The 25,380-nt window shown below is 34.7% G+C and overlaps 1 protein-coding gene across 1 annotated transcript in view; it reads left to right on the top strand.

The window, feature by feature from the left end:
- The window catches only part of ASCC3 (activating signal cointegrator 1 complex subunit 3), a 353,465-nt gene that overhangs the window by 264,063 nt on the left and 64,022 nt on the right, over positions 1 to 25,380 (top strand). The window contains exons 35-36 of the mRNA XM_042986876.1: positions 6,636 to 6,747; positions 6,944 to 7,078. Coding sequence (XP_042842810.1) covers positions 6,636 to 6,747; positions 6,944 to 7,078 — 247 coding nt within the window. The remainder of the gene's footprint in view (positions 1 to 6,635; positions 6,748 to 6,943; positions 7,079 to 25,380) is intronic.

Raw genomic sequence — 25,380 nt, 5'->3', positions numbered from 1 at the left:
TAGCAAAGGAAATCATCAGCAAAATGAAAAGGCAACGTACCAAAGAGGAGAAAATGTTTGCAAATCATATATCTGAAAAGGGGTTTAATGTCCAAAATATATACAAAGAATTCATATAACTAAGGGATGTAGGGGGTTGGTAGCAATACCAGTCATGTGAGACCTTAGAGACCGTGGTAAGGACTTTGAATTTCATTATTGATGATGTAAGAACCATTGTGGGGTTTTGAGTAGAGAGGACTGACAGGATCTATTCATATCATAAGTCCAATCAATTATAATCATAAGTGTTAAAAATAATTTAAACTTACCTGTTGAAAGAAATTCTCAGATTCAATTATTTTAAATCCAACTAAACATGATTTATAGGAAACATGAAATCAAAATGATATAGAAAGTTGAAAGTTGAGGATGGAAAGAAGATATGAAGGACAATAACAAAGAGAAAGCAACAGTTGTAGAATTAAAATCAGGCAAAATGAAATTCAAGGCAAAGAAGGACAAAGAAGAATGGTTCATATTGATAACAAGCACAATCACTAAATAGTTATAATAGTTTACAAAATTTTAGGTAACTAAAAGCATAGCATCAAAATAGAGAAAGCAAAAACTGATAGAAGTTCAAGATGTTAACTAAATTATAATCATGTTGAGAGACTAACACATCTCTCTTGAAAATCACACTAATATAAATTATATTTATATATTTATATTTATATTTATATTTATATTTATATTTATATTTATATTTATATTTATATTTATATTTATATTTATATTTATATTTCTTCCCCCAAAAGGAATATGCCTACTCACAAACACTCATCAAAATTTATTTATAAAAATATACTGTGTACTAGACCACAAAGAACAACTCAGTATATTTCAAAACAGATCATAAGGCTACATTCCCAGCACATAATACAATAATATTAGAAATAAACAAGAAAAAGGATGGCAAAAACAGTCTACCTGCTTGGGATTTAATTACTCTTATTCTAGTGAAAGGTGAAAAGTTTGTTTAAAGTTATAGACTAGAGATATATAAAAATAAAAGTATTATATAACAAAGTCAATGAATTTTAGTCAAAGCACAATACCAAGGAATATCATATCTTTAGAGTATCTACAATATAGCATGAATGCTTGAAAACAAACTAAGCATTCATCTCTGTGGGGGGCAGGGCATAAAAGCTGCCCACGTGGGCTTTCAAATGTGGTGCCTCCCAATCATATGGGGGCCACCAAATGTGGGTCAACTTGATTGGGTAGCAGCTGGAAGCCCGGGTGGTGAAATAATTCACCCAAGTCAGAACAACGGAGATAGAAGTTTATTGAGCACACCATTAAGGAAAGAGTAGGCAGGACAGCAAGGGAGAGACTGCCATGAGGCAATGGTAGGGGGCTGTAGTTAAAGGGAGAAGGTGAGGAGGTATGAAAATGTATGGAATTTTCCTTTTTTGGTACCTGTGTCCTGCTGTAAGTAACCCATCTGTCAGCTATAGCTTAAGATAATCTGAGGTGAGTTGCCTAATGGGCCTGTTTATATTCAGCCAGGAGGCTGAGGCCAATGTGGGCCCTTCTACCTTACTCGGGTTCCCATTGTTCAAGTTGGTTACCTAAAAGCAGCCTCTACAATCTCTAGGAACTAGATGAACATTAATAAAACACAAATATGAGAAAGGAATTTATAAAAGTAAAAATCAAAATCAAACACAAGTATACACTATTATTATTTATTATCTACTGTATTGTGTATTCCAGGCACAAGAGTTCTGGAAATTGGTAAATTTTTCGTACTTATTTTTAGATGTTAAAAGTTTTTTTTTTTTTAAGTTTATTATTTTGAGAGAGACAGAGACAGTGCAAGTAGGGGAAAGGCATGGAGAGAGAGAGAGAGGGAGAGGAGAGGGGAGGGGAGGGGGAGGGGGAGGGGGAGGGAGAGGAAAGGATCCCAAGCAGGCTCCCTCCTGCCAGCGCAGAGCCTGACATGGGGCTCATACTCACGAAACTGAGATCATGACCTGAGCTGAAACCAGGAGTCAGACACTCAACCAACTGAGCCACCCAAGTGCCCCAATCTGTTAAAAGTTTTAAGAAGGCTAAAATCATTGTCTCAAAGGAAGGGCTTATATTATATGTAGTTTTAATATATCTTAATATATTAACTGTCATAAATTGAGATTTTACTTTTGGTTTAGTGGGAGAGGACTGCATATATATATATATATATATATATATATATATATGCATGTGTATGTTAAAAGAAGATAATAAGGTTTATTTAAAATAGACAAGACAAAGAGTGCTTTCAAAATACAGTCATACATAGATAATAAATACGACCTAATTCCCCAACCCCCTTCATTTAATCATACAACTATAAAGAACCCCCACCACACCACCACCAAAAGTGGAACTTATGTTGACAAAGATTCTGCCACTGTTCCTGGATTGTTCTCTGTATGTTTATAGTGTGTGTGTGTGTGAGAGAGACATGCATATGTATGCAAACACATGCACATGCATATGAAGATACATTTACATATATAAATATATACGTAGACACAATTACATTAGTTAGTTCAAATGTACATAAACACATGTACTGGTGCATCATGAAATATAATATATTCCAAATTGAGTTCTGGATTCAATTTGTATGTTCAATTTCACTCTCTGTTTTCCCCTGAGGAAGCTTTTAAATATTTCTGGGGCAAAAAATGTTGTGGTAGTTTCAGCTGTCCCTGCAACCACTTTCATTATTTGTGTCATTATTACTGCTGCATAATCTGAACATAAAAAAACATGGTGCCGTAACAAATGACTTCCCAGTACTGACAGTTATAGCAGCAGCATTTCAATACTGATGAAAAATTTCCCAGCAAGATCTCTGGCCAGGTTTACAATAACTAAACAGGAAATGGCTGCCACTATTCACATTAAATCCAGACTGTTTGGTGTAACTTTATCTATGTTTTAGATTACAATAAAATCTCTTTCATTCTCAACTGGCAAAATTTTATCCTTCCTGAGGTTGGAAAAACAGAACTTGAGGTTTCATGTGTGGTATTTCTGTTCGTCCTTTGACAAGAGCTCTTAAAGCTAATTTTTTTAAGTTGTTTTACTTTGGGATTGTTTAAATTTAATGAACTTTGTAAATTTTTATGAGAGGGAGAGGTTTGTTATGACTTTTTCCCAATGGACTGCTAATAGAAGTTAGCTTGTCTAGCCCATGTGCTAGATGCTGTCAGTATCCAACTGCCTTTGACTTTCACACCTCCCAGGGGACTAGTAATTGTTGTGTTCAAACAGCCTGTAATTGTGATCCCGCTGGCTTTCTCAGTACGCTTCTGGCTATTAGAATCATTAAACAACTCAGCACCTGTTAACAGCATTGTAAATATTCAACCCTGCTTGTGTGCAGGTTGAGTCCAATATAGAGAAATCTTACAGAGCTCAGCCTCATAAATTAGAGCTTCTGACAAGTCAATTATTGTGAAACTGGGTTTCTCTGTGAAATAAATGAAATAGCATGCTGACAAAAAGGTAGGCTGTCTGTTTATGGCAGAGAGAAGATAATGACTTCATGATCCAATGCAGAGAGCATGAAACTACATTGTATCCTTTATCTATAATTAAACAGTTGTGTAATATTTCTGTTTTAGTAACCAGTAAATTATAAATTTTGTACTGTGGAGAGTGCAACATGAAAACAGACCTTTAACTTAGCTGTTGCTTGATTTTCAAGTTAGTAAAGAGATTATTGAAATTAATGATATATAATATTTTAAACTAAATACTTATAATTATTTAGGCTAGAAATTACCCAGTGACTAAAAAGTTCATGCTATAGAAGCAAAGGCCCTATAATGCTAATGAAGATCATGTAAATATAAACTCCATTCTTTATTCCCAGGAAAGTGTCAGAATATATTATCTCCTAAAATTTTATGTGACCTAAACAATAATTTCATTTACATTTTGTTCATTTTACAGTGTCTTGTTAAATTATATATCTAATTGAGATGTAGCAAATCTTACTTTTATAAGGATTTTTAAGTGGTTTAAGTAACCTTAGATCAATTGTTACCAAAGAATAATAGTTTAATTAGTAAAGTTATATCACAACAAAAATATGCATTTTAGTATTTGTGTTGGGTGTTTAGAAGACAACTTTTAAATTTTTTTTTTTAAATGTTTATTTATTTTTGAGAAAGAGAACACAAGCAGGGGAAGGGCAGAAAGAGAGGGAGACACATAGTCCGAAGCAGGCTCCAGGCTCTGAGCTGTCAGCACAGAGCCACTGCGGGGCTCAAACCCACGAACCGTGAGATGGTAACCTGGGCCAAAGTTGGACTTTTAACCAACTGAGCCACCCGGGCACCCCAAAAGACAACTTTTTAATGATTGAGAATTTCCTACTCTTGAGTGTAGTATTTTAACCAGCACTTTCTATTTTTTAAGTAGTTATCGCTTTCTAAAAATAAATTTTAAAAAGTTATCATTTACATATGCCAGAATACCTGAAAAAAAAAATTTAGGATTTTTTTTAAATTCCAGATTATCCTCAGAAATCATAAGGATAAAAGTGTTGATATTGAGTAAATTAAATGTCAATTCAATTACTTAAGTTGAAGTTTTGCATTTCTTAGGCAAGTCAATATGAGATGTTGGTGAGCACATTAGAAAAGAACAACCATATTAAGAGAAAATATCAATGGAAGTTTTTAAAGTTATTCTAAAAATTGTGTTAATTTTTATCAAATAAGATTGTTAATAATATGATCATCAAATAATTTGTTGTAGTCTTAGAGACATGATTTTAGGTTTTTTTTTTTCTTTTTTGCAACTTATTTTAAATGTTTAAGAAATGTTTACCCTGACTGTTCTTTATCTGGATAGAAGCTACAAATCAGTCTTAAAAATTTCCCAGTAGACTTAGGAAAACATTAGAAAGGATATTAGCCCATCAAAATATACCCTGTAACTAAATAAAACAGTGACCAAAATAAATATTGTTAAAAAGAATTTATAATTTTTGAAGGAAAGTCTTTTTCAAAGATGATTTTAAATACTATTTGTAAACGTACTAAATTTGTTAAAGCATAAAAATGGTAAAGTTGTCATTAGTTAATATTTGTAGGGGAATATGAGACTTTACGTTTTCAAATGGCCTAGGAAATTTTTAGGCAAAAATGGTATTTTAACTTTTGTTTTTCATGGTAATACTGTTTTCATAAAGCCTTCCTTCTGTAATTTTAATTGCATAAAAACTCATGTAGACAGCATGATCTTGCTGTCTCTCTCAAAATGAGTAACTGAACATTAAAAAAAGCTTTGTACATTTTGTTTAAATTAACAATAGCACTGGTTTCAATACTTACCTGTTCATTGATAAATATTGCTTTATTTTGGTATGACATCAACTTTTCCAGGAAAGGCAGTAATTTCTCTGCAGACTAAGATTGAAAGTAACTATTTCTCATTTGTGAAAATTAAAATCTTCAGCAAGTAATTATGATTTACAGAGTTTCCTAAATAAAGAGTCTATTATTAATCCTTACTTAGTGGAGACTCTCATATTGGTGTACCTAGCTTTTTGTTTAATCTTCTCTTTCTGCTGAAAGTATATCCTGCCATCATTTAAGTCCTGCTTTGTGTATTTTTAAATGAATTTTTGCAGTATACTGACCTCAAATCTTTCCCTTTGAAGAAAGAAAAAAAAAAAAAATCACCATATTGATCACTTGTGGTTTCCGTCAGGCCTCTCCCATTTGAGATTGTTAACACTTTCTTTCCAGACTATGAATATCCCCTTTCTAGTCCTGTGCAGGTGTACAACCCTTGTTCTGGGCTTCAGTCTGTACAGATGAAAGCCTGTTCTGAGGCCGCTTTACACTCCTGTTACTTGATTTGGATGGAGAGAGGAGATATAACTCTCCACGCTGACCGGGGTGCAGGATTCACCCACCAAGAATTAGAGATCTGCTATGATGTAGGGGCATTCTGTCACCCTTTGGATCTGTTCCCAGGCACAGATTCCTAGTAATCTTAGGGATTTGCCAAGAACCTTTGGAATTAGAGGGAAGAGCATTCAGATGAATTGCATGTCCTTAGGCTTTTTACTTAGAAGATATACAGAGCTGAACCTGTGTGGCTTTTGTCTATAGAAGCTTAGTTCAAATGCTTTCTTGTTAGCTTGATGATGTCTTTCCCCATATTTAGGGTGACATGTAGTCATTAGGCATTTGAAGAACAATCAATGACTAAATTTCCTAAAAGAATTCATCTACTACTCAAATCAATAGTGCTTTGAGTTTTATAAAGTTACTGAGGATGGGTTTTTATATATAAAAGGAAGTTATATATTTATATATGATTTGCTTCTGTTTCTAGAAAGTTAGTGTTTGTTTAATGCAATGCTGAATTTTATCTGCTTATCTTCCATAGTTATTACCATTGTTCATCGGAGTCAACAAATCTTAGTGTGGGAATTTTGACCTGTAAGATGAAACTGGCTGTTGCGGTTGTTTTACTTCTTTGATTTGCTGTGCATGTAATTGTTCTTTGAAATTCTGAAAAGAAGAGAATGAGGGAAAATTGAAGTGCTAATGACCTTGCTTGTTTTCTAGCTACTACAATTTGAGTGATGTGAGCCATGATTCTGTGAATAAATTTCTGTCCAGTCTGGTTGAGAAGTCTCTGGTTGAATTGGAACTTTCCTACTGTATTGAAATTGGAGAGGTATGACTGAGTCATATACATTCTAAATGAAAAGATTGCCCAGCTTTTTAACAGTAGGGCTTTTGCTTCTCATGGTAACTAAACATTTTAACAAAATTGTTGCAATAGCAACCTGCAGTAAGAACTATTAGTTTTATGAATGTATGTGTTTCTATTGTACTTTTTATTTGTCATTTTATCTTTCTTTTTGAAATAGGATAATCGGAGCATTGAACCTCTGACATATGGCCGCATTGCCTCTTACTACTATTTGAAGCACCAAACAGTTAAAATGTTCAAAGAGCGTTTGAAACCTGAATGTGGTACTGAAGAATTGCTTTCAATTCTGAGTGTAAGTTTCATGACATTATTACATTGCTTTTTAATACAAAGAGATTGTATCATATATTATTTCATACATTCTCTTTTAATTTGGGTCTTAAATGGTTGCCATCCAGGGCCTCTAGAAATTTGGTAGAAATCATTTATGAAGTCTTTTCTTCTACCAGACAAGATCGCTACAGAGCAACATATTTGGACCAAGTTTCCCATGTAATTTATTTTCCAAACTTGGATACTTCTAAAAATGGAATGAGTCACTGTTAATATGTAAGTCAGGATAATAGGTATATGCTAGGCTAGCAGTCAGGTGATCACTCTGTCCTTCAATATAATAACTTCTTTGAATTATAATTGAAAGCTTTTCTTATTGCTTATTGAGTCATTCTTCTTGAATTCATGATATTTCTGAGGTTTCTTTACATAAAAACACATGATTAAGTTCTGTGAGAATTAATGTCAGAAAAGCTGTTCAACTCCTTCCCCTTTCCCCTTGCAAAAAAAAAAAAAAAAAAAATACAACTAGATTTATCACATAGTAAAAAAAAAAAAAAAAAAACAAAAACAAAAACAAAAACAAACTATACTGTGCTTATTTTTGCTTTTTGGCCAAGAAGCTGAAAACTAAATTTAATATTGAACTTAGTTACTATTAGGAGTATTTTCTCCATCTTCCTTTTGGCATACTACATGTGCATTTTTTGTCTTTGTTGAATTTAAATATAATAATTTCCCACAAAACTTTGTTAGCACATTAGTCAAGATATATGTTACAAAATTGGGGTGCCTGGGTGGCTCAGTCAGTTAAGCATCCTTCTTCAGCTCAGGTCATGATCTTGCGGTTCGTGGGTTTGAGCCCCATGTCAGGCTCTGTGCTGACAGCTCAGAGCCTGGAGTCTGCTTCTGATTCTGTGTCTCCCTCTCTCTTTGCCCCTCCCTCCCTCTCTCTCTCTCCCTCTCTCTCTCTCTCTCTCTCTCTCTCTCTCAGAAATAAACATTTAAAAAAAAAGATATATGTTACAAAAGAATACCATATGTCATCTCACCCCTCCAGTACATTGGTGTTGTTTTAAAGAGTTAAGAACTATTCGACTGTATAATGTCTCTAAGGTCCTTCTCTTACACATTCACTGATTCTGAGATAGTTCACTTATTAGCTTTTTTCTTCCTATTGCTTGTCATTCTCAATAGGCCTCAATATCCCATTCACAGTTTCCAATTTTTCAGTGTTTTTCCTTTGAGAAACTAGTGTGTGGATTTTTTGTGTAGCATAAGGCCACATACATTGTAGTGAGTCAGGAAATAATTTGTTACTAAATGGATGGATCCTGTATTCATCAGTTTTCTGTTGTTTGCTCTATAGAAAAGAGTAGAGAATTAAAGTATACAAGGCAGCTATCAAAAAAAAAAAGTTTAGGAACACCTAGGTGGCTCAGTCAGTTGAGCATCTGACTCTTGATCTTGGAGCAAGTCACGATCTCACAGTTCATGAGTTCACACCCTTCTTTGGGCTCTGCACTGACAGCATGGAACCTGCGTAGGATTCTCTCTCCCTCCTTCTCTCTGCCCCTCCTCTGCTCCCTCCTTCCCTCTTCTCTAAATAAATAAATAAATAAACAAACTTTAAAAAGTTTATAAAATTAAAAATTCATTTCTGAAGGAAAAATAAAAAAAATAAGAATTGTTTTTACATTCCTAAGAATGAGGTTTTTATTATTTCCCAATTGGAGACTCATAAAAATAGGATTTATCTGGGTGGAAGACAGTAAAATAATGGTTAATTAATTTGGGCAAGCATCTTAAACTAGTATCTGTTAGATTTAAGAATATAATTTTCCTTTCCTATTTACCTACCTTGGTATATTTACCTAACCTAATATTTTAAAAGTACATGTCTACTTTGGGAACACATGTAATAACAGCTAACACCTTTGAGCACTTTTCATGTGCCAAGCACCACTCTAGGAACTTTACATTGATAAACACATTTAATCCTGACAATAATCACTAATTTGAGATTGATAACATCCCATTGGTTGCACAGCAAGTGAGTAGTTTGCAGTCTAGCAACCAAGTGTGGGTTCTTAACCACTGTCCTATGCTGCTTCTCATGTCACACACACACACACATACACACACACACTGATATGGAAGACACTGAGGTGGGGAGTGCATGTTAACTCTGGATGCACATTTTGCATAGTAACCCTTTATCAGATATATCATTTGCAAATATCTTCTCCCATTCCATAGGCTGCCTTTTAGTTCTGTTGATTGTTTCTTTTGATTTGCAGAAGCTTTTTATCTTGATGAAATCCCAATAGTTCATTTTGCTTTTGTTTACCTGGTCTCTGGAGACATGTCTAGTAAAAAGTTGCTGCAGCTGAGGTCAAAGAGGTTTCTGCCTATATTCTCCTCTAGAATTTTGCTGGTTTTCTGTCACACCTTTAGGTCTTTCAGTCATTCTGAATTTGTTTTTGTGTATGGTGTAAGAAAGTGGTCCAGTTTCATTCTTCTGCATGTTGCTGTCCAGTTTTCCCAACACCATTTTTTGAAGAGACTTTTTCCCATTGGATATTGTTTCCTAATTTGTTGAAGATTAGTTGACCATAGAGTTGTGGGTCCATTTCTGGGTTTTCTATTCTGTTTCATCCATCTATGTGTCTGTTTTTTGTGTTATCATCATGCTGTCTTGGTGACCACAACTTTGTAATATAGCTCAAGGTCCAGAATTGTGATGCTTCTAGCTTTGCTTTGCCTTTCCAAGATTGCTTTGGCCATTCAGGGTCTTGTGGTTCCATACATACTTTAGGATTGTTTGTTCTAGCTCTGTGAAAGATGTTGGTGGCATTCTGATAGGGACTGCATTAAATATGTAGATTGCTTTTGGTAGTATAGACATTATAACAATATTTGTTCTAATCCATGAAGAAAAAGACTGGGGGCACCTGGGTGGCTCAGTCATTGAAGCCTCCGACTCTTGATTTCAGCTCAGGTCACAATCTCACGGTCCAGAGATCAAGCCCTGCAGCAAACTCAGCCTGGATTGTGCTTGGGATTCTCTCTGTCTGCCCCTCTCCCAGTTGTTCCCTCTCGCTCTCTCTCAAAATAAATTAATTAATTAAAAAAAAATACTGGATGCACATTGTTTATAAAGGTTTGTGAAAACCATATGCCTGTTATACTGTGTATCCCCCTCTACCCCACTAAAAGAGACCCCAAAATATACCTAGTAAGAAAAGAATTAAACTGTTATCCTCTCCAGTCTTCTCTGAAATGGCATTGATCAGAATAAGAGGTCTGTCCACACCATTTCAGCAGCTTCTTTCTTTCCACTATTATACTGCCTAAAATCTGTTACCCTGATCTCCTGGTTTATTTTCATTAAAATAAAATCAACTCTTGTGATAACTAAACAAAACAAATCATCTGCAAATATATTTAAGACAAACTCAACAGTATATTTATATACATATTGCTTGGTATACCCCTTAATTTCCACAACAACAGTAATGTAATCTCTTCATCCTGTGGTGTTTAGTCTAGCAAACTCAGCCTGTGCTAGATAGCATCTAAATTTGTAGTATCTCAGTGAGACTGCTTTTTGAATAAGGATACTGAGGAATTAGAACTGTAGGGCTCACATTGACAAGATCTGCAGGTACCACTGTTTTGTTAATTTCTTGTCTAGGTATTCCGTTCCATTCATTGGAGAGCATATGTGTAACTAACGAAGAAACATTAAATAGTAAAGCAAGATTGTATTTGAAGTAATTACAGTGTAGTTTCTAGAATTCGTTCTTTCACTGAAAAGTGGGTTTTGGGGTGTTTTTTTTTTGTTACCACACTAAAGATTCCTAAATGACTCACATAGCCTCATTATCTTTACTCTCACCTCCCCAAATGCATATTAATCTCCTTGTGGTTTTGAAACAAGGAGAAAAAAGCAGCCAGACAGGAGCTATAGAGAACAGGATGATAAACACAACAGGGCAAAGAAAAGCAATATGAGTGTTGTTAGTGTTTCAAAAGCCTATTTTCATTATCGTTGTTTTTGTTATTAAAATACTTAATAATGTTACATTATGTTTTTGAAAAAAGCAGTATTAGATATTCACTACCAGCATCTCCTTTTATAAAGATAGCCATTGATATTTCTAAAGTCATCTTTAAACTTTTAAAAATTAATTTATTAATTATTGTTAAAAAGAATTTTAGTAGTCCAGTGATCATAACTGAAAAGCTTCTATTCTCTTGTGTATTACTTTGAACTTACTCTAATACTTCATCAATTTGTCAGTGAATGAAGTTTTCTCATTATATCGTAGGTTACATAAAGTATTGATTTTTGTTTTGTTTCCTTTGGTATTAATGGTAGTGCAGAAATTGTGTTCCTTAAGATTTTCCTTGAGGTTTTCTAAATATGTTGCAATGTGATTGGTTATTCTTGGCACAGACAAAAAAAAAAAAAAAAAACACTAAAAGGTAACCAACCATAGAAGGAAAAAAGAATGTTAAGACACTGATTCATTTTCACCAGGCATTTAAAGATACATAAATCTATTATTTCTCTTCACTTAACATCAAACATAGTTTCAAATGATGATCTCTTGATCTTATATATTCATGACTGATAACTGATAACTGTTTTAGTCCTTTTTTCCTTTAGAGAAGATATGTATTTAGAATCTCACAGTTAGCCATAGTTGTTTTTCCTTAAGTGAATTGCAATTCCTACTCTTTATCTAGTCATTGTGTATATCACTATCAACTTTTTTGAATTTCTTTTTAAGTTGAGATAAATTTTGTTGCCTTAATAATATTTACCAGAAAGTGTATTTTCTTTCAAAAGTAAAAGAGAAAGCATTTAATCAGGTCATTTCATGACCTGCTGCCTCGTATAGTGTTTTCGGCACTACAGACTTCCCTCTTGCAGTGTCCATAGAAGATTGTCAGATTGTCCATATTAAATTCTCTCAGTCATATTTCTATCCACAGATCATATATTGATTCTTTAAAAAATTTTTATTTTGTACCTAGAATGTGTGAGGCTCTTTATAAGGGCAGGAGATAGAACATTACTGACAAGTGTGTGTGTGTGTGTGTGTGTGTGTGTGTGTGTGTGTGTGTGTGTGTGTGTGAGAGAGAGAGAGAGAGAGAGAGAGAGAGAGAGAGAGAGAGAGAATATTAACACATAAACTATGGACCATGGTAATAAACTATGAAAGATACTTGGGTGTTGCTACTCACTGAGGTCATCAGGTCAGTGTGATGCTCTAAGAATGAGCAAAATGTTGCTCATCGTCCAAGAGTCTCTAAAAACAGAACAGGATAGAGTATATTCCTTCATGTTAATCATTCCTATGCTGTATATTTGCTATATATATTTTTTTCCTGGTCCCACATCACAAAAACATCATGGAGCAAGTTTGGGCCCAAGTGAGTACTCAAATGATGGAAGATAATGTGATTAGGACATTTCAGTTTAGAAAGGCAAAGGCTTTGAATCCGTGTAACTGAAATTACAATCGTGAACTATATGAACAGAAGCCCTCTTTAGATCAATAATAACACAGTAACTTTTTCAATTAGAAGTTCTGTCTTGGCCCACTAGATACTTGGAATATATTTTTTCCTCAGAATATAATGAAGAGTTTTGTTTTTTTTAAACATGGCAGTGTGCTAAACTTTCAGAGACTAATTCCTATTGGTTATTACTTCATTATATATAAGCCTTTGTTTCAGTCAACACTGAAGAGGCAAGTACACTTCCACTAATGTTGTTTTGTTGTTGTTGTTTTTCTTAATAACACCTCTTTTGAGACTTCTGTTTCCACTTCCTTGTCTTCCTAAGAAATTAAAATGTTTCTAAGCTTACATTTTTAGGTGTCATTATCTTTAAATGATAGTTAAATATTCTAGGTGTAAGGCCAAAGATTGTACTGAGACTATTTCTTTTCACTAGTCTTATTCTATAATAGTAAACCATTTATTTAAATTTTGTCTTTCCAATACACCCATTAAAAAATAGTATTGCCTTTTATTGAGCACCTACTACATGCCAGACATTTTTATATACATTATTTGTAGTCATCAAACAGTGCTTTGTGGTAAATGTTAACTTACAGATAATGAAATTGAAATTTAATGAGGTTAAGTTTTTCCAGGTTCTATAGAAAGTAGCTCTTTAGAACTCTTTCCCTATACCTTACTTCCTCTCCTAGACATAGTTTATCCTCATCCAGTGTTTTTAATTTCAAGTGTAAAAAATTTTTGAAGCATTAAATTTTGAAGCATTAAAGTATAAGGGTATATATATACTTTTAAAGTCAATTAAGAAGCAGAGTTACTTTTAAAATTATGTGTGGCCTTTTAACTTAGAATTATAGATGTTAAATGCAGATGTTAATTACTGTGACAAAATAATTATTTCAGTATCCCTTATTGAAACACATATTTTAAGTTTTAAACGATATGATGCTGTTTGGAAAGTTTAGATATTTTGTAAACACTCTTGCCAAGTTTTTTTTAACACCATGAATTAATAAGCTTCATAATTAAGGCAGCTGCTTCACACTTCTATTGTTAACCAGTGACATTACATCTGTCTTGCTCCATTGATGCCCTCCTCCTACTTATTGAAGCATTTAGCAGTTTTGGCAACAGGGATTACATGGCATGAAGTAAGTAGTCTAATTAGATATAAGTGAAAATCCAGAGGGAAAAGGACATTTAAAAAGTAATTTAAAGAATCTCTTAATGATGTTGGCACCGAAAGCCCAAGTCTAGAGTAGAAAAACAAGGTCATGATTTGATATGTTCAGTGGACTTACAGGAGGGTAGCCTATTTTAAAACCATAATAGAAATGAAAAGATTTCAAAGTTAGGGAAAATTTATTTGAACAGATTTACGAATATGCTTGCCATAGTACTAATAGCTTTGAAAGAAAGCAGAATATGCCCCAAATGTATTCTGTGTCTAGAATTTTCAATAAATTTTTTTTAAAGATACACTCAGTTGTTATGGTTCTTGTGACTACAGAGAAACATGAGATTATATATCAAATATCCAATCTGAAAAGTTGTGAAATTCTCTTTTTTTTTTTTTCACAGAGCCTTGGATATTAACTAAAAGTGTGGATTTCATGTGTTAATATAAAATAGAACCATTCCAAATTTAGAAAAGTACCAGAGCAATAAGATTTTTATATATCAATAAATTTCCAGGTTTCGCAGGTCTCTGTACTGCTGTCTTTAAAAGCACACAGATTCTTTGCCTATATATAGAATATTTTTAGTAGTATAGCATTTTTAATGTTTGAATTTTGTCCTGTTTGGGTACAACTACAAATCTTTTAGTAGAAAATTGCAGATATATCTTTCTCAAACATGTAATTGGAAGAATAAGAAATATTTTTTTAAAGAAGAGAGAAATTTAAGACAAAATAAATGAAAAGGCCAAGCCAGATATGAATAGCATTAGTAGGGGACCCAGCATGTAAAATTAAAGAGTTCATTAAAGGAAGAATGAAAGGAAGGAGAGGTTAACTGAGTAACAGTGAACACCACCAACCTCGTGGCCTTCCATTTCCAAATAACCTCCTGACAATTGCAGAATCCCATCTGCTTCTCTTTATCTTCCTGGTGGGGAAACCTAATGGGATATCTTCCAGGGTTTGTGAGGAGAGCTTCCCTAACCCTCAGGCTGGGGAGCTGCCTGGCATCTTTTAGAGAGGCACAGATGGCAAATGTCTTGAAAAAAGTTATCTTTCTACTCTTGTTCTCTTTCCCTTGAGACTTTCCCTCTTCTCCATTATTTCTGTTTCTTCCTAGCTTTCTGTACGTATAAGCTGTCCTCAGCACAGAGAAAAGTGAAACATTTTCCTGGGAAAAGACCTCAGTCTCAAATATATCTCCTGTGCTTGAATAGGTTACCTTAAAGATTTTTAAGCTGACTATGTTCTGTTGAGTGTAAAATGAATTTATGATATTACCTGAAATTTGTCCTGTTTTAAATTTTTTTTTTTTTTTAATTTTTGGCTTCCTAAAATGCCCTACAGAATGATAGCTGGCAAGTATTAGGAATCTAATCATTGATGATTAAGTAGAGTTTTTAATTAAGAAATTATTTTTAGGGGCACCCAGGTAGCTCAGTCAGTTAAGCATCTGACTTCGGCTCAGGTCATGATCTCACAGTTCATGGATTCAAGCCCCGCATCAGGCTCTGTGCTGACAGCTCAGAGCCTGGAGCCTGCTTCAGATTCTGTGTTTCCCTCTCTCTCTGCCTCTCCCCCACTTGTGTTCTGATACTCTCTCTCTCTCTCTCTCTCTTAAAATTAAATGAACATTCAAAAAATTTTAATAAGAAATTATTTTAGATATCAAAATATGAATACCTTTAATATTTCTTTCATTATCACCGAGTTTAACTTTCTCATTTTTTGAAGAACAAAGACCCAGTCTTGCACAAGATGAATACAATCAGTATTGAAAAACAATATAAAAACCCAATTCCCAATAGGAAAAGGGTTAAGTTGATATTAGAATTCATATCTCCCACCCACCTTTTAAATGCCTTTTTTTCCCTTTTGCTGTTTTATACTTTTCTTTTTCCCCTGCTTGCATCTCATTTTCCCCTTTTATTTAAACTTACAGAGTACAAATGTACTTGCATGAACAGATACACATTAACCTTCTCAGCCTAAGCTATCTATAAAAATATTTTGACTTGTCAACATTTGTCAAGATTTGCTAAGTACTGTATCCAGTATTCAGTGTACTTTGGGGAATACCAAAGAAATAGAAGACAGACCCCTATCTTTTAAGAAGACTTGTTCTAGAGCCCATAGAGCCTAATAAAAAGAAAAGGATAGGTTTATGCTGAATTCATGTCTCTTTGTCTGTTGCTGCTTAATATGGCTTTGCCTGTGCATGAGAAGTATTTAGTCTTACTTATGACATTCAGGGCAGCAGAACTGCTGACATTGTTCTCCCAAAAGTCAGAGTTACTAACCTGCTCTATGTTTGGAAGGTATGTAAGTCATGGGGTATATGTAAGTATTTGCAAAGGGAATCTACATTTAGACATTTTTAAATTACAAGTATATTCTTGGATGGTGTCATATAAATTAAGTTATATTTATAAAACTCCAGGGTAGTTTGCTTTTCAGGGAACCCTACCATGAGTCATTTGGCAAAGGAAATCATCATTAATTTTGTTTTGAAAATATTTTGTTTATCATTGGTAAACAAAAATTGCTTAACTTAATGATATCAGACATCGTAACTGTTTAGAATTGTCAATACACATACTATCACATTAAGGAAATTTTTAAAAAACATTGAAAATTATGAGCTTCCTGGAATAAAATCTCTTCCCTAAATTCTAACCATTTGTCACTTCATTCTGTGAGTAAACAGAGCATTGTTTAAACTTTAAAAATAAGTGGAAAATAAGTGGAAACTTTAACATTGGATAAAATATTTTGAAATATAGTTTTCACATGCCAGAAATTAGTTTCTGCTTAAAATGTTTCTAATTTTATCCCAATAAAGTTTTAGTACTCTAAAATTTTTGTTAGGGTCCTATTGTCCTAGCAGGTGAAACAGCTCAGAAATCAATACTAGCTCCTTCCTCAATTAATAACAGTGATCAGAAGTATTCCAAAAGGTTCATGGTTCCTGTCCTAAATATCTTCCCAGTACCAATAATGCCAAAACATTGTTTCAGCTAAAAATATATTATACTGCCTTTTATTCTCACAGAGCTGCCAAGTAAGTAAATAAGTGTGATTATTTCCAATGCTTAAAGCCAACTCAATGTATTTCAGCATCACTTCTGTATAACAGGACAAAAGAAAAACTAAACATCCTAATTTCTTTTCCAGCCCCCAGTTGGTATAATCAGAGTCTACAGTATTACATTATTTTAGAAACAGGGAATTTTAAAAGGAAAAAAAAATAATCATAAACTTATTCCTTGGACCTTTTAGATTAACTAACATGCCAAGCTTTTTCATTATGTAATAATGTAAAAAACAACAACAACAACAGAATCACCATGTGATTAAAAATACATATTTTTAAAAAGCTGTAACACAATTTGGGATAAAGCTTTTATAAATTCTCTATTGTAAAGTGTATTAAAGTATACCTTTCTTTTCTCTTTCTTTCTTTCTTTCTTTCTTTCATTTATTTATTTATATTTAAATTCAAGTTAGTTAATGTAAAGTGCAGTCTTGGCTTCAGGAGTAGAACCCAGTGATTCGTCTCCTACCTATGACGCTGAGTGTTCATTCTGAAAAGTGCCCTCCTTAAGGCCCATTGCCCATTTAACCCATCTCCCTACTCCCACACCCCTCTCCAGCAACCCTCAGTTTGTTCTCTGTATTTAAGAGTCTCTTATGGTTTGCCTCCCTCTCTATTTTTATCTTATATATGTTTAAAAACAAGTCATTTTATGTAGCCATGTCCTTGGTTTATCAAGTCTTGTTTTACAAGTAATACTACGTTTAGGGGGCTTTTAATGAAAACAATACAATTACCCTTCCTTAATTTGTTGTTATTACTGGCTATATTTCTTTATACTTAATAAAAAAAATTTTTAACATTTACTTATTATTGAAAGACAGAGAGAGTCAGAGCATGAGCAAGGGAGGGGCAGAGGGAGAGGGAGACACAGAATCCAAAGTAGGCTTCAGGCTCCGAGCTGTCAGCACAGAGCTCGATGTGGGGCTCCAACTCACAAACCGCGAGATCGTGACCTGAGCCGAAGTCAGACGCTTAACCAACTGAGCCACCTAGGCGCCCCTCTTTATACTTAATAAATAACATTGTTTACCCACTTTATTGGTTGTTATCAGGCCACCACCAGCCCTCATATATTAGCCATTATTTAGCCTATATGGAGATTTATATCTCCTGATTATTTTCTCACAAGACAGTTTCTTTTCCATTAATCCCTCTAAGTAATTCTTTGTATAGTCCTTCTGTTTAAAAGGAAACAGCCAATAGTCCAAATACAGAATGATTCATAACTATGACTTTTGTAATAACACCACTATAGGCACCTCATGGAATTATTGGAAGATTAAATTAGTTAATATAGGTAAAGCACAGAACAGTCCTTTGCTCGTTCACAGTACTCAGTAAACATAAGCTATTATTGTATTTAGTAATAATATTTGTTATGTACAGATTATGCTCCAGGCATGGAGAATATAGCAGTAGACTAGGCTGATGAAGTTCCAGTACTCATAGACCTTATATTCGTAGTGGTAAACATGCTTCTTGGTAAACAAGTAAATAAACATGTAATATAGCAAAGTGGATCTAAATGAGGTTTTTTAAAACTAAGGCAAGTGTCTAGAGGTAACTAGAGAAGGCTGCTCTAGATAGGACAGTTAAGGAAAGCTTTCCTGAGGAGATATCTGAACAGAGAACTGAGTGACATGAAGGACCAACTCATGAGAAAGCCTTGGGGAAGAAATTCTAGGCAGAAGGAATAGCATATGCACAGGTCACGAAGCAGGAATCATTTGCCACATTCAGAGAACATCAGGGAAGCCAGTGGGGATGAAGTGGAGCAAGCTTTGGGGAAGCATGGTACCCAAGGGCTAGGTCATCTGTGGTCTTGCTAGAGAGCTTGGATTTTGTCGTAATGTTCAGAGAAGCCATTGAGGGGTTTTGATCAAAAGAGTGATATGATATTTTTTGTTCTGAAACCTCTCTGGCCACTTAGGAGAGAAATGATTTTTACAGAAAGTCAAGAAGAGAGAAAATGGCTTGGATAGAATGGTGAGAGTTGAAATGATGAATAGTGGTTAGACTCAGGATGTTTTGAAAATAGAACCAACAGAAATTGAAGGATTAATTATAAGTAAACAGAGGAAATAAAGATGATGCTAGGTTTTTGGCCTGAACAACTCGGTGAAGAGAATACCATTTACTGAGGTGAAGAAGGCTGAGTAAAAAGTGGTGTCTGTGTTTATTTGGCGGGGGCGGGGGGGGGGAGGGGAGGGTTGCTGGTAACTGGCATATGGATGGTATTCAGAATTTCAGCCATGGGGTTGGTTGAATCTGGGTGGGATGAGTATTAAAAAGTCTGTGAGCTAGAGAGTATAATGCTAAGCGAATTAAGTCAAACAGAGAAGGACAAATACCATATGATCTCACTCATGTGAAATTTAAAAAACAAAACAAATGAACAATGGAGGGGGAGACAAACCAAGAAACAGACTCTTAACTATTGAGAACAAACTAATGGTTACTAGGTGGAGGCGGGTGGGGGATGGGTGACATAAGGGATGAAGATTAAGGTGTGCATCTGTGATGAGTACCGAGGGATGTATAGAAGTGTTGAATCACTGTATGGTACACCTGAAGCCAATATAACACTGTGTGTCAACTATACTAGAATTCAAGTTTTTTTTGTAAAAGGAAGAAGAGGTCTGAGGATTGAACTGTGGGAACTTGGCATGTTGAGGTTGAGGAGAAAGAGGAGAAGGTGGGTCAGCAAAGACAACTAAGAACACAGGATGACAAGTGGAAAGAAAGGCTTCAGGAGAGTGCACTGTCCTGGAAGCCAAGGGGGGGAATGGATCTCAAGAAGAGATGGTGTTTAACTGAGTTAAAGATGGTTGATACGGAGGGGCACCTGGGTAACTCAGTTGAGCGTCCGACTACAGCTCAGGTCATGATCTCATGGTTTGTGGGTTCCAGCCCCACATCGGGCTCTGTGCTGACAGATCAGAGCCTGGAGCCTGCTTCAGATTGTGTCTCCTTCTCTCTCTGCCCTTCCCCCATTCACGTTCTCTCTCTCTCTCTCTCGCTCTCGCTCTCGCTCTCGCTCTCGCTCTCAAAAATAAATAAACATTTAAAAAAATGTTTAAAAAAAGATTGTTGATACAGTGTGGACAAGAGTCTGTTCCCTGAACTTGATAAGATAAAGATCCTAGATGCACTATATGCTAACTAACTTAGGTGTAAATTAAAAAGTAAATAAATAAGTAAATAATCCTAGATGTCTTTAATGAGTAATTTCAACGGAATGATAGGAGGCAAACACCTTATTTTATTTCAAAGGACTCGAGAGAACTGAGTTTTAAGAAAGTAGGGACAGCAAATGTAGTTCATTCTTACTTGGTGCTGGGGAGGGGAGGAATATAAAATCAATTTCTTTTTTTCTTCTCTTTAATTTATTTTAGAGAGAGCGTGTGAGTGGGGTAGAGGGAGAGAAAGAAAGTGAATCTCAAGCAGGCGTGGAGCCCAACACAGGGCTGCATCCCTCCACCCTGGGATCATGACCTGAGCTGAAATCAAGAGTCAGATGTTCAACTGACTGAGCCACCCAGACACCCCCCTCCTTTTTTAAATTTAAGATCTAGCATATTTGTATGCAGATAAAAATGATCCTAGAGCGAGGTAAAAAATGATGTTATCGGAAAGAGCTCAATCCTTAAAACAAAAGGGAAATAAGAATCAATGGAATAAGTGGAAAAATTGGACTTAGGTAGTAGAGCAAATTAATCCATTGTAATGGGAGAAAAGACAGAGTATTGGAGTATAGATGTAAGGAAGTTGGTGGGTAGTAGGATAATGAGGAAATTACCCTTGTGTTTGCTTTAGTTTTTTATAAACTAAAAAGCTGAGGCCATCAGTTGAAACTGAGGAAGTGGGGAAAGACCTGTAAATGTGGGCAGAGGCCATTAATAGACTAAGGGGCCAAAGTGTGGTGGAGTGAATATGGTGTTTGCATTTAGGAAACATGGGTTCAAATCTCAGCATGGCCATTTTAACCTCTTTGTGTTAAATGACAGGTCATTTAATCTCTTAATCTCAGTTTCCTTACTCGTTAAAAAATGTTCAATCATACCTGCCCTACTTATCATTACAGGATTAGTGTGAAGGTCTAATAAGGTAAAAGATACATGTCCAAACATATCTGACCTTGATCTAGGTAGAATGTTTTGTTTGATGCTATGTTTTACTTTATGTTTCTTATTTGTGTTTTGCTTTTGTTTTGTATTTACAACTGTCATACTATAGATACCTTTACATGTTTTAAGGGTTCAGAATACTTGGTCTCTATCAGAAGGGCTGGCCTTATGGGATTCACTAGGAAACTTTTTATTTCATTATTAATATTTGGAGCAATAAAGAAGAGTACAGTCTTATTTCTCTTAATGATCTTACGTACAACTTTGCCCTTACCCTACTATGTAGTTAGTGAATTTTAGCTTTGCTTTTTTAAAAGAACATATGGTAACTTCATTTGCAAGACCTTTGTTTTCTTGATGACAGCATCATTTTCTGAGTTTTCTCTTGCCCCTACTCTCCTACCTTCCTTGTTCCTTATTCCTTTCTCTCCAGGTTAGTATTTTACTAGAGGCCATGGCTCTGGGTTTTAGTGTACCACAGGGGAGTGACAAAGTCTGTAAAAGTAATGATTCCCCACTGCCACATCATCCTACCTCCAAATAAAAAAGCACTACGATTCTTTAATGAGACATTACCCTGGCTTCCAGACCAATGTCCGTGCTGCTAAGAGTGCTCATCTATTTATAGTTGTTAAAAAAAAATCACTTAGTAATTAAAAGAATTCATAAAGTAATTATGACTTGTAATAGTGATTATGGCCGGGTGATTACTCCTTCACTAAGATGCTTTGCAAATGGATTAGCACTTCTTTGAATTAGGAACTTGGGCTTGAAATCTGTGAGGAAGCTATATTAATAAGAAAAATGTTCTTTCTTTTGGGACTAAGCAGAAAGCTGTAAAACAGCCAGGAAGCCACTGGGATCCTGGCTGAGGAAAAATCAGGCGAATCAAATCGGTCATGTTACTAAGCATATATTCATCTGGAACAATTCTCTTCATTCATTTGCAGTTAAAGCTCTGATCAATTTAATCTAGTTCATTAGTGATGCCAACTCTAAAATGGGCAGTGATATTTAATAGTTTCTCTTCTTGAATAAGGCAAATATTATATTATTTAATCTGATATTTGAGGAAGGAGAACCATATTTAAAGTCTAGGTATTTCCAAAATATAGGTTTTCAAAACTAACACTTTTGATATACAAATACACAAAGCACTACCTCATTTCATTTTCTGGTGAGGAAATAAATGTCCATTCTTTCTATTACTCTGAACTTTTTAAATCTCTCCCTTCCTTTACTCTTCCTGTACAGTTGTTCTTTGCCTCCTTTACTCATTATACTTTCTCTTGTCCTTTATTTTCTCTTATTGGAAGCTTGTTCTATATCTACTACTATCCTACAGATATTCTTAAACACACATCTTCAACAGTTCCAGCAAGTATTTATTTAGCACCTACCATATTAGATACAAGAAGGCAGTAATTAAGATATGATCCCTGCCTTTAGGAAGGGAACTGCCTTATATCTAAGAAATAATTGTATTTTGATATTACCTACTTTGAAAGCATAAGGTGGGCGTGCATGAGTGGCTCAGTTGGTTAAGCATCTGACTCCGGCTCAGGTCTTGATCGCAGAGTTTGTGAGTTTGAGCCCCACACTGGGCTCCACAGTAACCGTGTGGAGCCTGCTTGGGATTCTCTCTCCCTCTCTCTCTGCCTCTCCCCAACATTCACTGACTCTCTCTCTCTCAAAATACATAAAAAGAAAGAAAGTATAAGTTGTACTAGCATGTCTAGAGTATGATGGAAGTCTAGTTATTTAGAACATGAGCTTTGGAGTCACACAGACATGACTTCACCATTGTCTAAATATATGATCTTGGGTTAATCACTTAATCTGTCCAAGCTTCATGCTTCTCTGTAAAATAAAGGAGAAGATTAAATAAAATAACGTGTATAAAGCCTCAGTACATTGCCTACCATATGGTATTTGAATTCTTTGAATCAGGAACTTTAGTCACTCACCTCTGTTATTAGTTTTCATTAATATTTTAATGTTGATAACAAGCACTAGTAGTTGATATATTATAATTTATATAAAGTCATATCTACGTATGACAGATGCCATCAACCTCTTCTATTCAAAAAAAATTTACAAGGTAAATTCAGATTCATTCCTATGCCATGCAAGATTGCTGAGTCTGGCCGCAGTGTAGGTCGGAGTGAGAATAGCCTGCAGTCTTCAACTGCTCTTCTCCTTTTGCTTCTCTTTGGAGCCCATGCTATTCCATGTGCCAACAATGCTTCCTTCCCCACCGCAGCCAGGATAATTTTCACGCATTGGCCAACACCCATCTTGCTTATTTGTGTGAAGCTCTAACCAAATAAAAAGAAAACAGCATAAAATCATTGGTTAAGGGATGATTTATTCAACAAGTATTGTTGGGTAAATTGTATAACAATTTGGAATGATATTCAACTTAGATTCTAATTTCATAGCGTATATTAGAATAAATTTCAGTCAGATTAAGGATTAAAGCCAAGAATAATGTTAAAATACCAAATAGATTCAGGGGAACAAGCACAAAAAGCATAAAGGAATTGAAGAAATTGCGAAAGGAAATGGATGGATTTGCCTACCTAAATGTATAAAATATATGAATATCTGTAAAATTTTAAAAGTATTAGTATTTGTGAAAATTATGATAGACAAGAGTAATAAATTTTAATTTTTTAATAAAATAATTGAAAAGAAAACCATGACTCCAATGATAAAAATGAAAAGAAAGCGTTAAATTAAATTTATAGAGGAAGAAATTTATTTTGTTTTTATTTTTTTTTTGAATGTTTATTTTTGAGAGGGAGACAGTGTGAGTGGGGGAGGGGCAGAGAGAGAGAGGGAGACACAGAATCCCAAGCAGGCTCCAGGCTCTGAGCCGCCCACACAGAGCCTGACGCAGGGCTCCAACTCGTGAACCACAAGATCATGACCTGAGCTGAAGTTGGACGATTAACCGACTGAGCCCAGGCGCCCCAGAAGAAATTCATTTTTAACAGATATTAAAAACACCCTTCAACCCTCTCAGTGATCAAGGAAATATGAATTAAAACAGAAAATGGCAATCATTTAGCCTATTGTTGGAAATTCAAAAGGGATATTATTCGTTGATGGTGAGAGTGCTGTCAGTTTTGCCCTTCCTGACACTGATAAACAGAGTTTTCATTGACTCAGCCTTTCTAGAAAGAAATTTGATAATGTCTATCAGTTTGGTTTTTTTTTTAAATCCCTTTAAGAATTTTCTGCTCCCTGCTGTTGTGATTCTATCTCTAGGAATCTGCCCTGAAGAAATAAGTTTTTTGTCAATATCTATGTACACAGATGTTCATCATGGAGTTATTTATAATACAAAAAAAAAAAAAACTGGAAAACTTTTCTAAAAAGACCAAAAGTATCTCTTTTAAGAATAAATCATTTATAGTCACTTAAACATAAACTTAAGTTTTTGAAAGAGAATTAGCACAGTGTTTTTTTATTCTGATTTGTTTTTACATACCCCTGTGTGTGCATTCTAGTATTGAGATATTTACACTTGCCTTGTCAGAAAATAGATCATTTACTAATTAGCTGAATAGTTTTCAAAAAGTCTTGCCAAGAAAAAAGATCTAGTGATGAATAATTCTTAGCAAACTGCAGTCTACCCACTGTGAGAAAGACCAAAATGAATGTTTTTATGCTGAGCCATTATACATATGGCAGAAGCCTAGAAGAATTTTTTCTCCAGTGATGCATTATAAGCTGAATATCTTTTGATTTCTCAACCCAAAGAAATGGATGTGCCCCACTCTTCTCATGCTTACATGTATTCTGAAAAATTTTGTTGTTACTACCAAATAAAATGCATAAATATGGTCTTTATTACAGTAGTAGTATTCGTACCATCTGCATTTTATTTTAACATTACATTCTCCAAAAAAAAGGACTCTGCTCATTTTACAATCTTTTCCCCCTGACAGTCCAGTAGAATATAAGCATGTCTTAGAAATTTGATTATGTCAGAAAGTTAGAACTCACTTTGCTTAAAAAAAAAAAAACACAAAAACAAAAAACTGGGAGGTAAGAGGGATTTCCAAGTGTCATGTTCCTCACATACATAAAATTCTACATGTTCTGTTCTGTTATTCACTATTTCGTATGTAATTCAAAGGAATAATGCAGTTTGGCAGAAGCACTGTAGCCTCAGTTCTAAAGTATTTCCATTGGCAAAGGAAAATTTTCCATATATACTGCTTTAAGTTATTAGATTTAGGTCCTTAATACCATCTTTGTAGGTGTTTTCTGTAATTTATTAAACAGTGTTAACAAATTTGTAAGACAAATACCAAACAGGTGTCTTGTACTGACATATGAACAAATAAACAGTCTTGCAGAACCAGTG

Source organism: Panthera tigris, chromosome B2, assembly GCF_018350195.1.
Source record: "Panthera tigris isolate Pti1 chromosome B2, P.tigris_Pti1_mat1.1, whole genome shotgun sequence".
Classification (NCBI taxonomy): Eukaryota; Metazoa; Chordata; class Mammalia; order Carnivora; family Felidae; genus Panthera; species Panthera tigris.
Note: the sequence above shows the minus strand (reverse complement) of the source record. Positions and strands in the feature narration are given on the sequence as shown.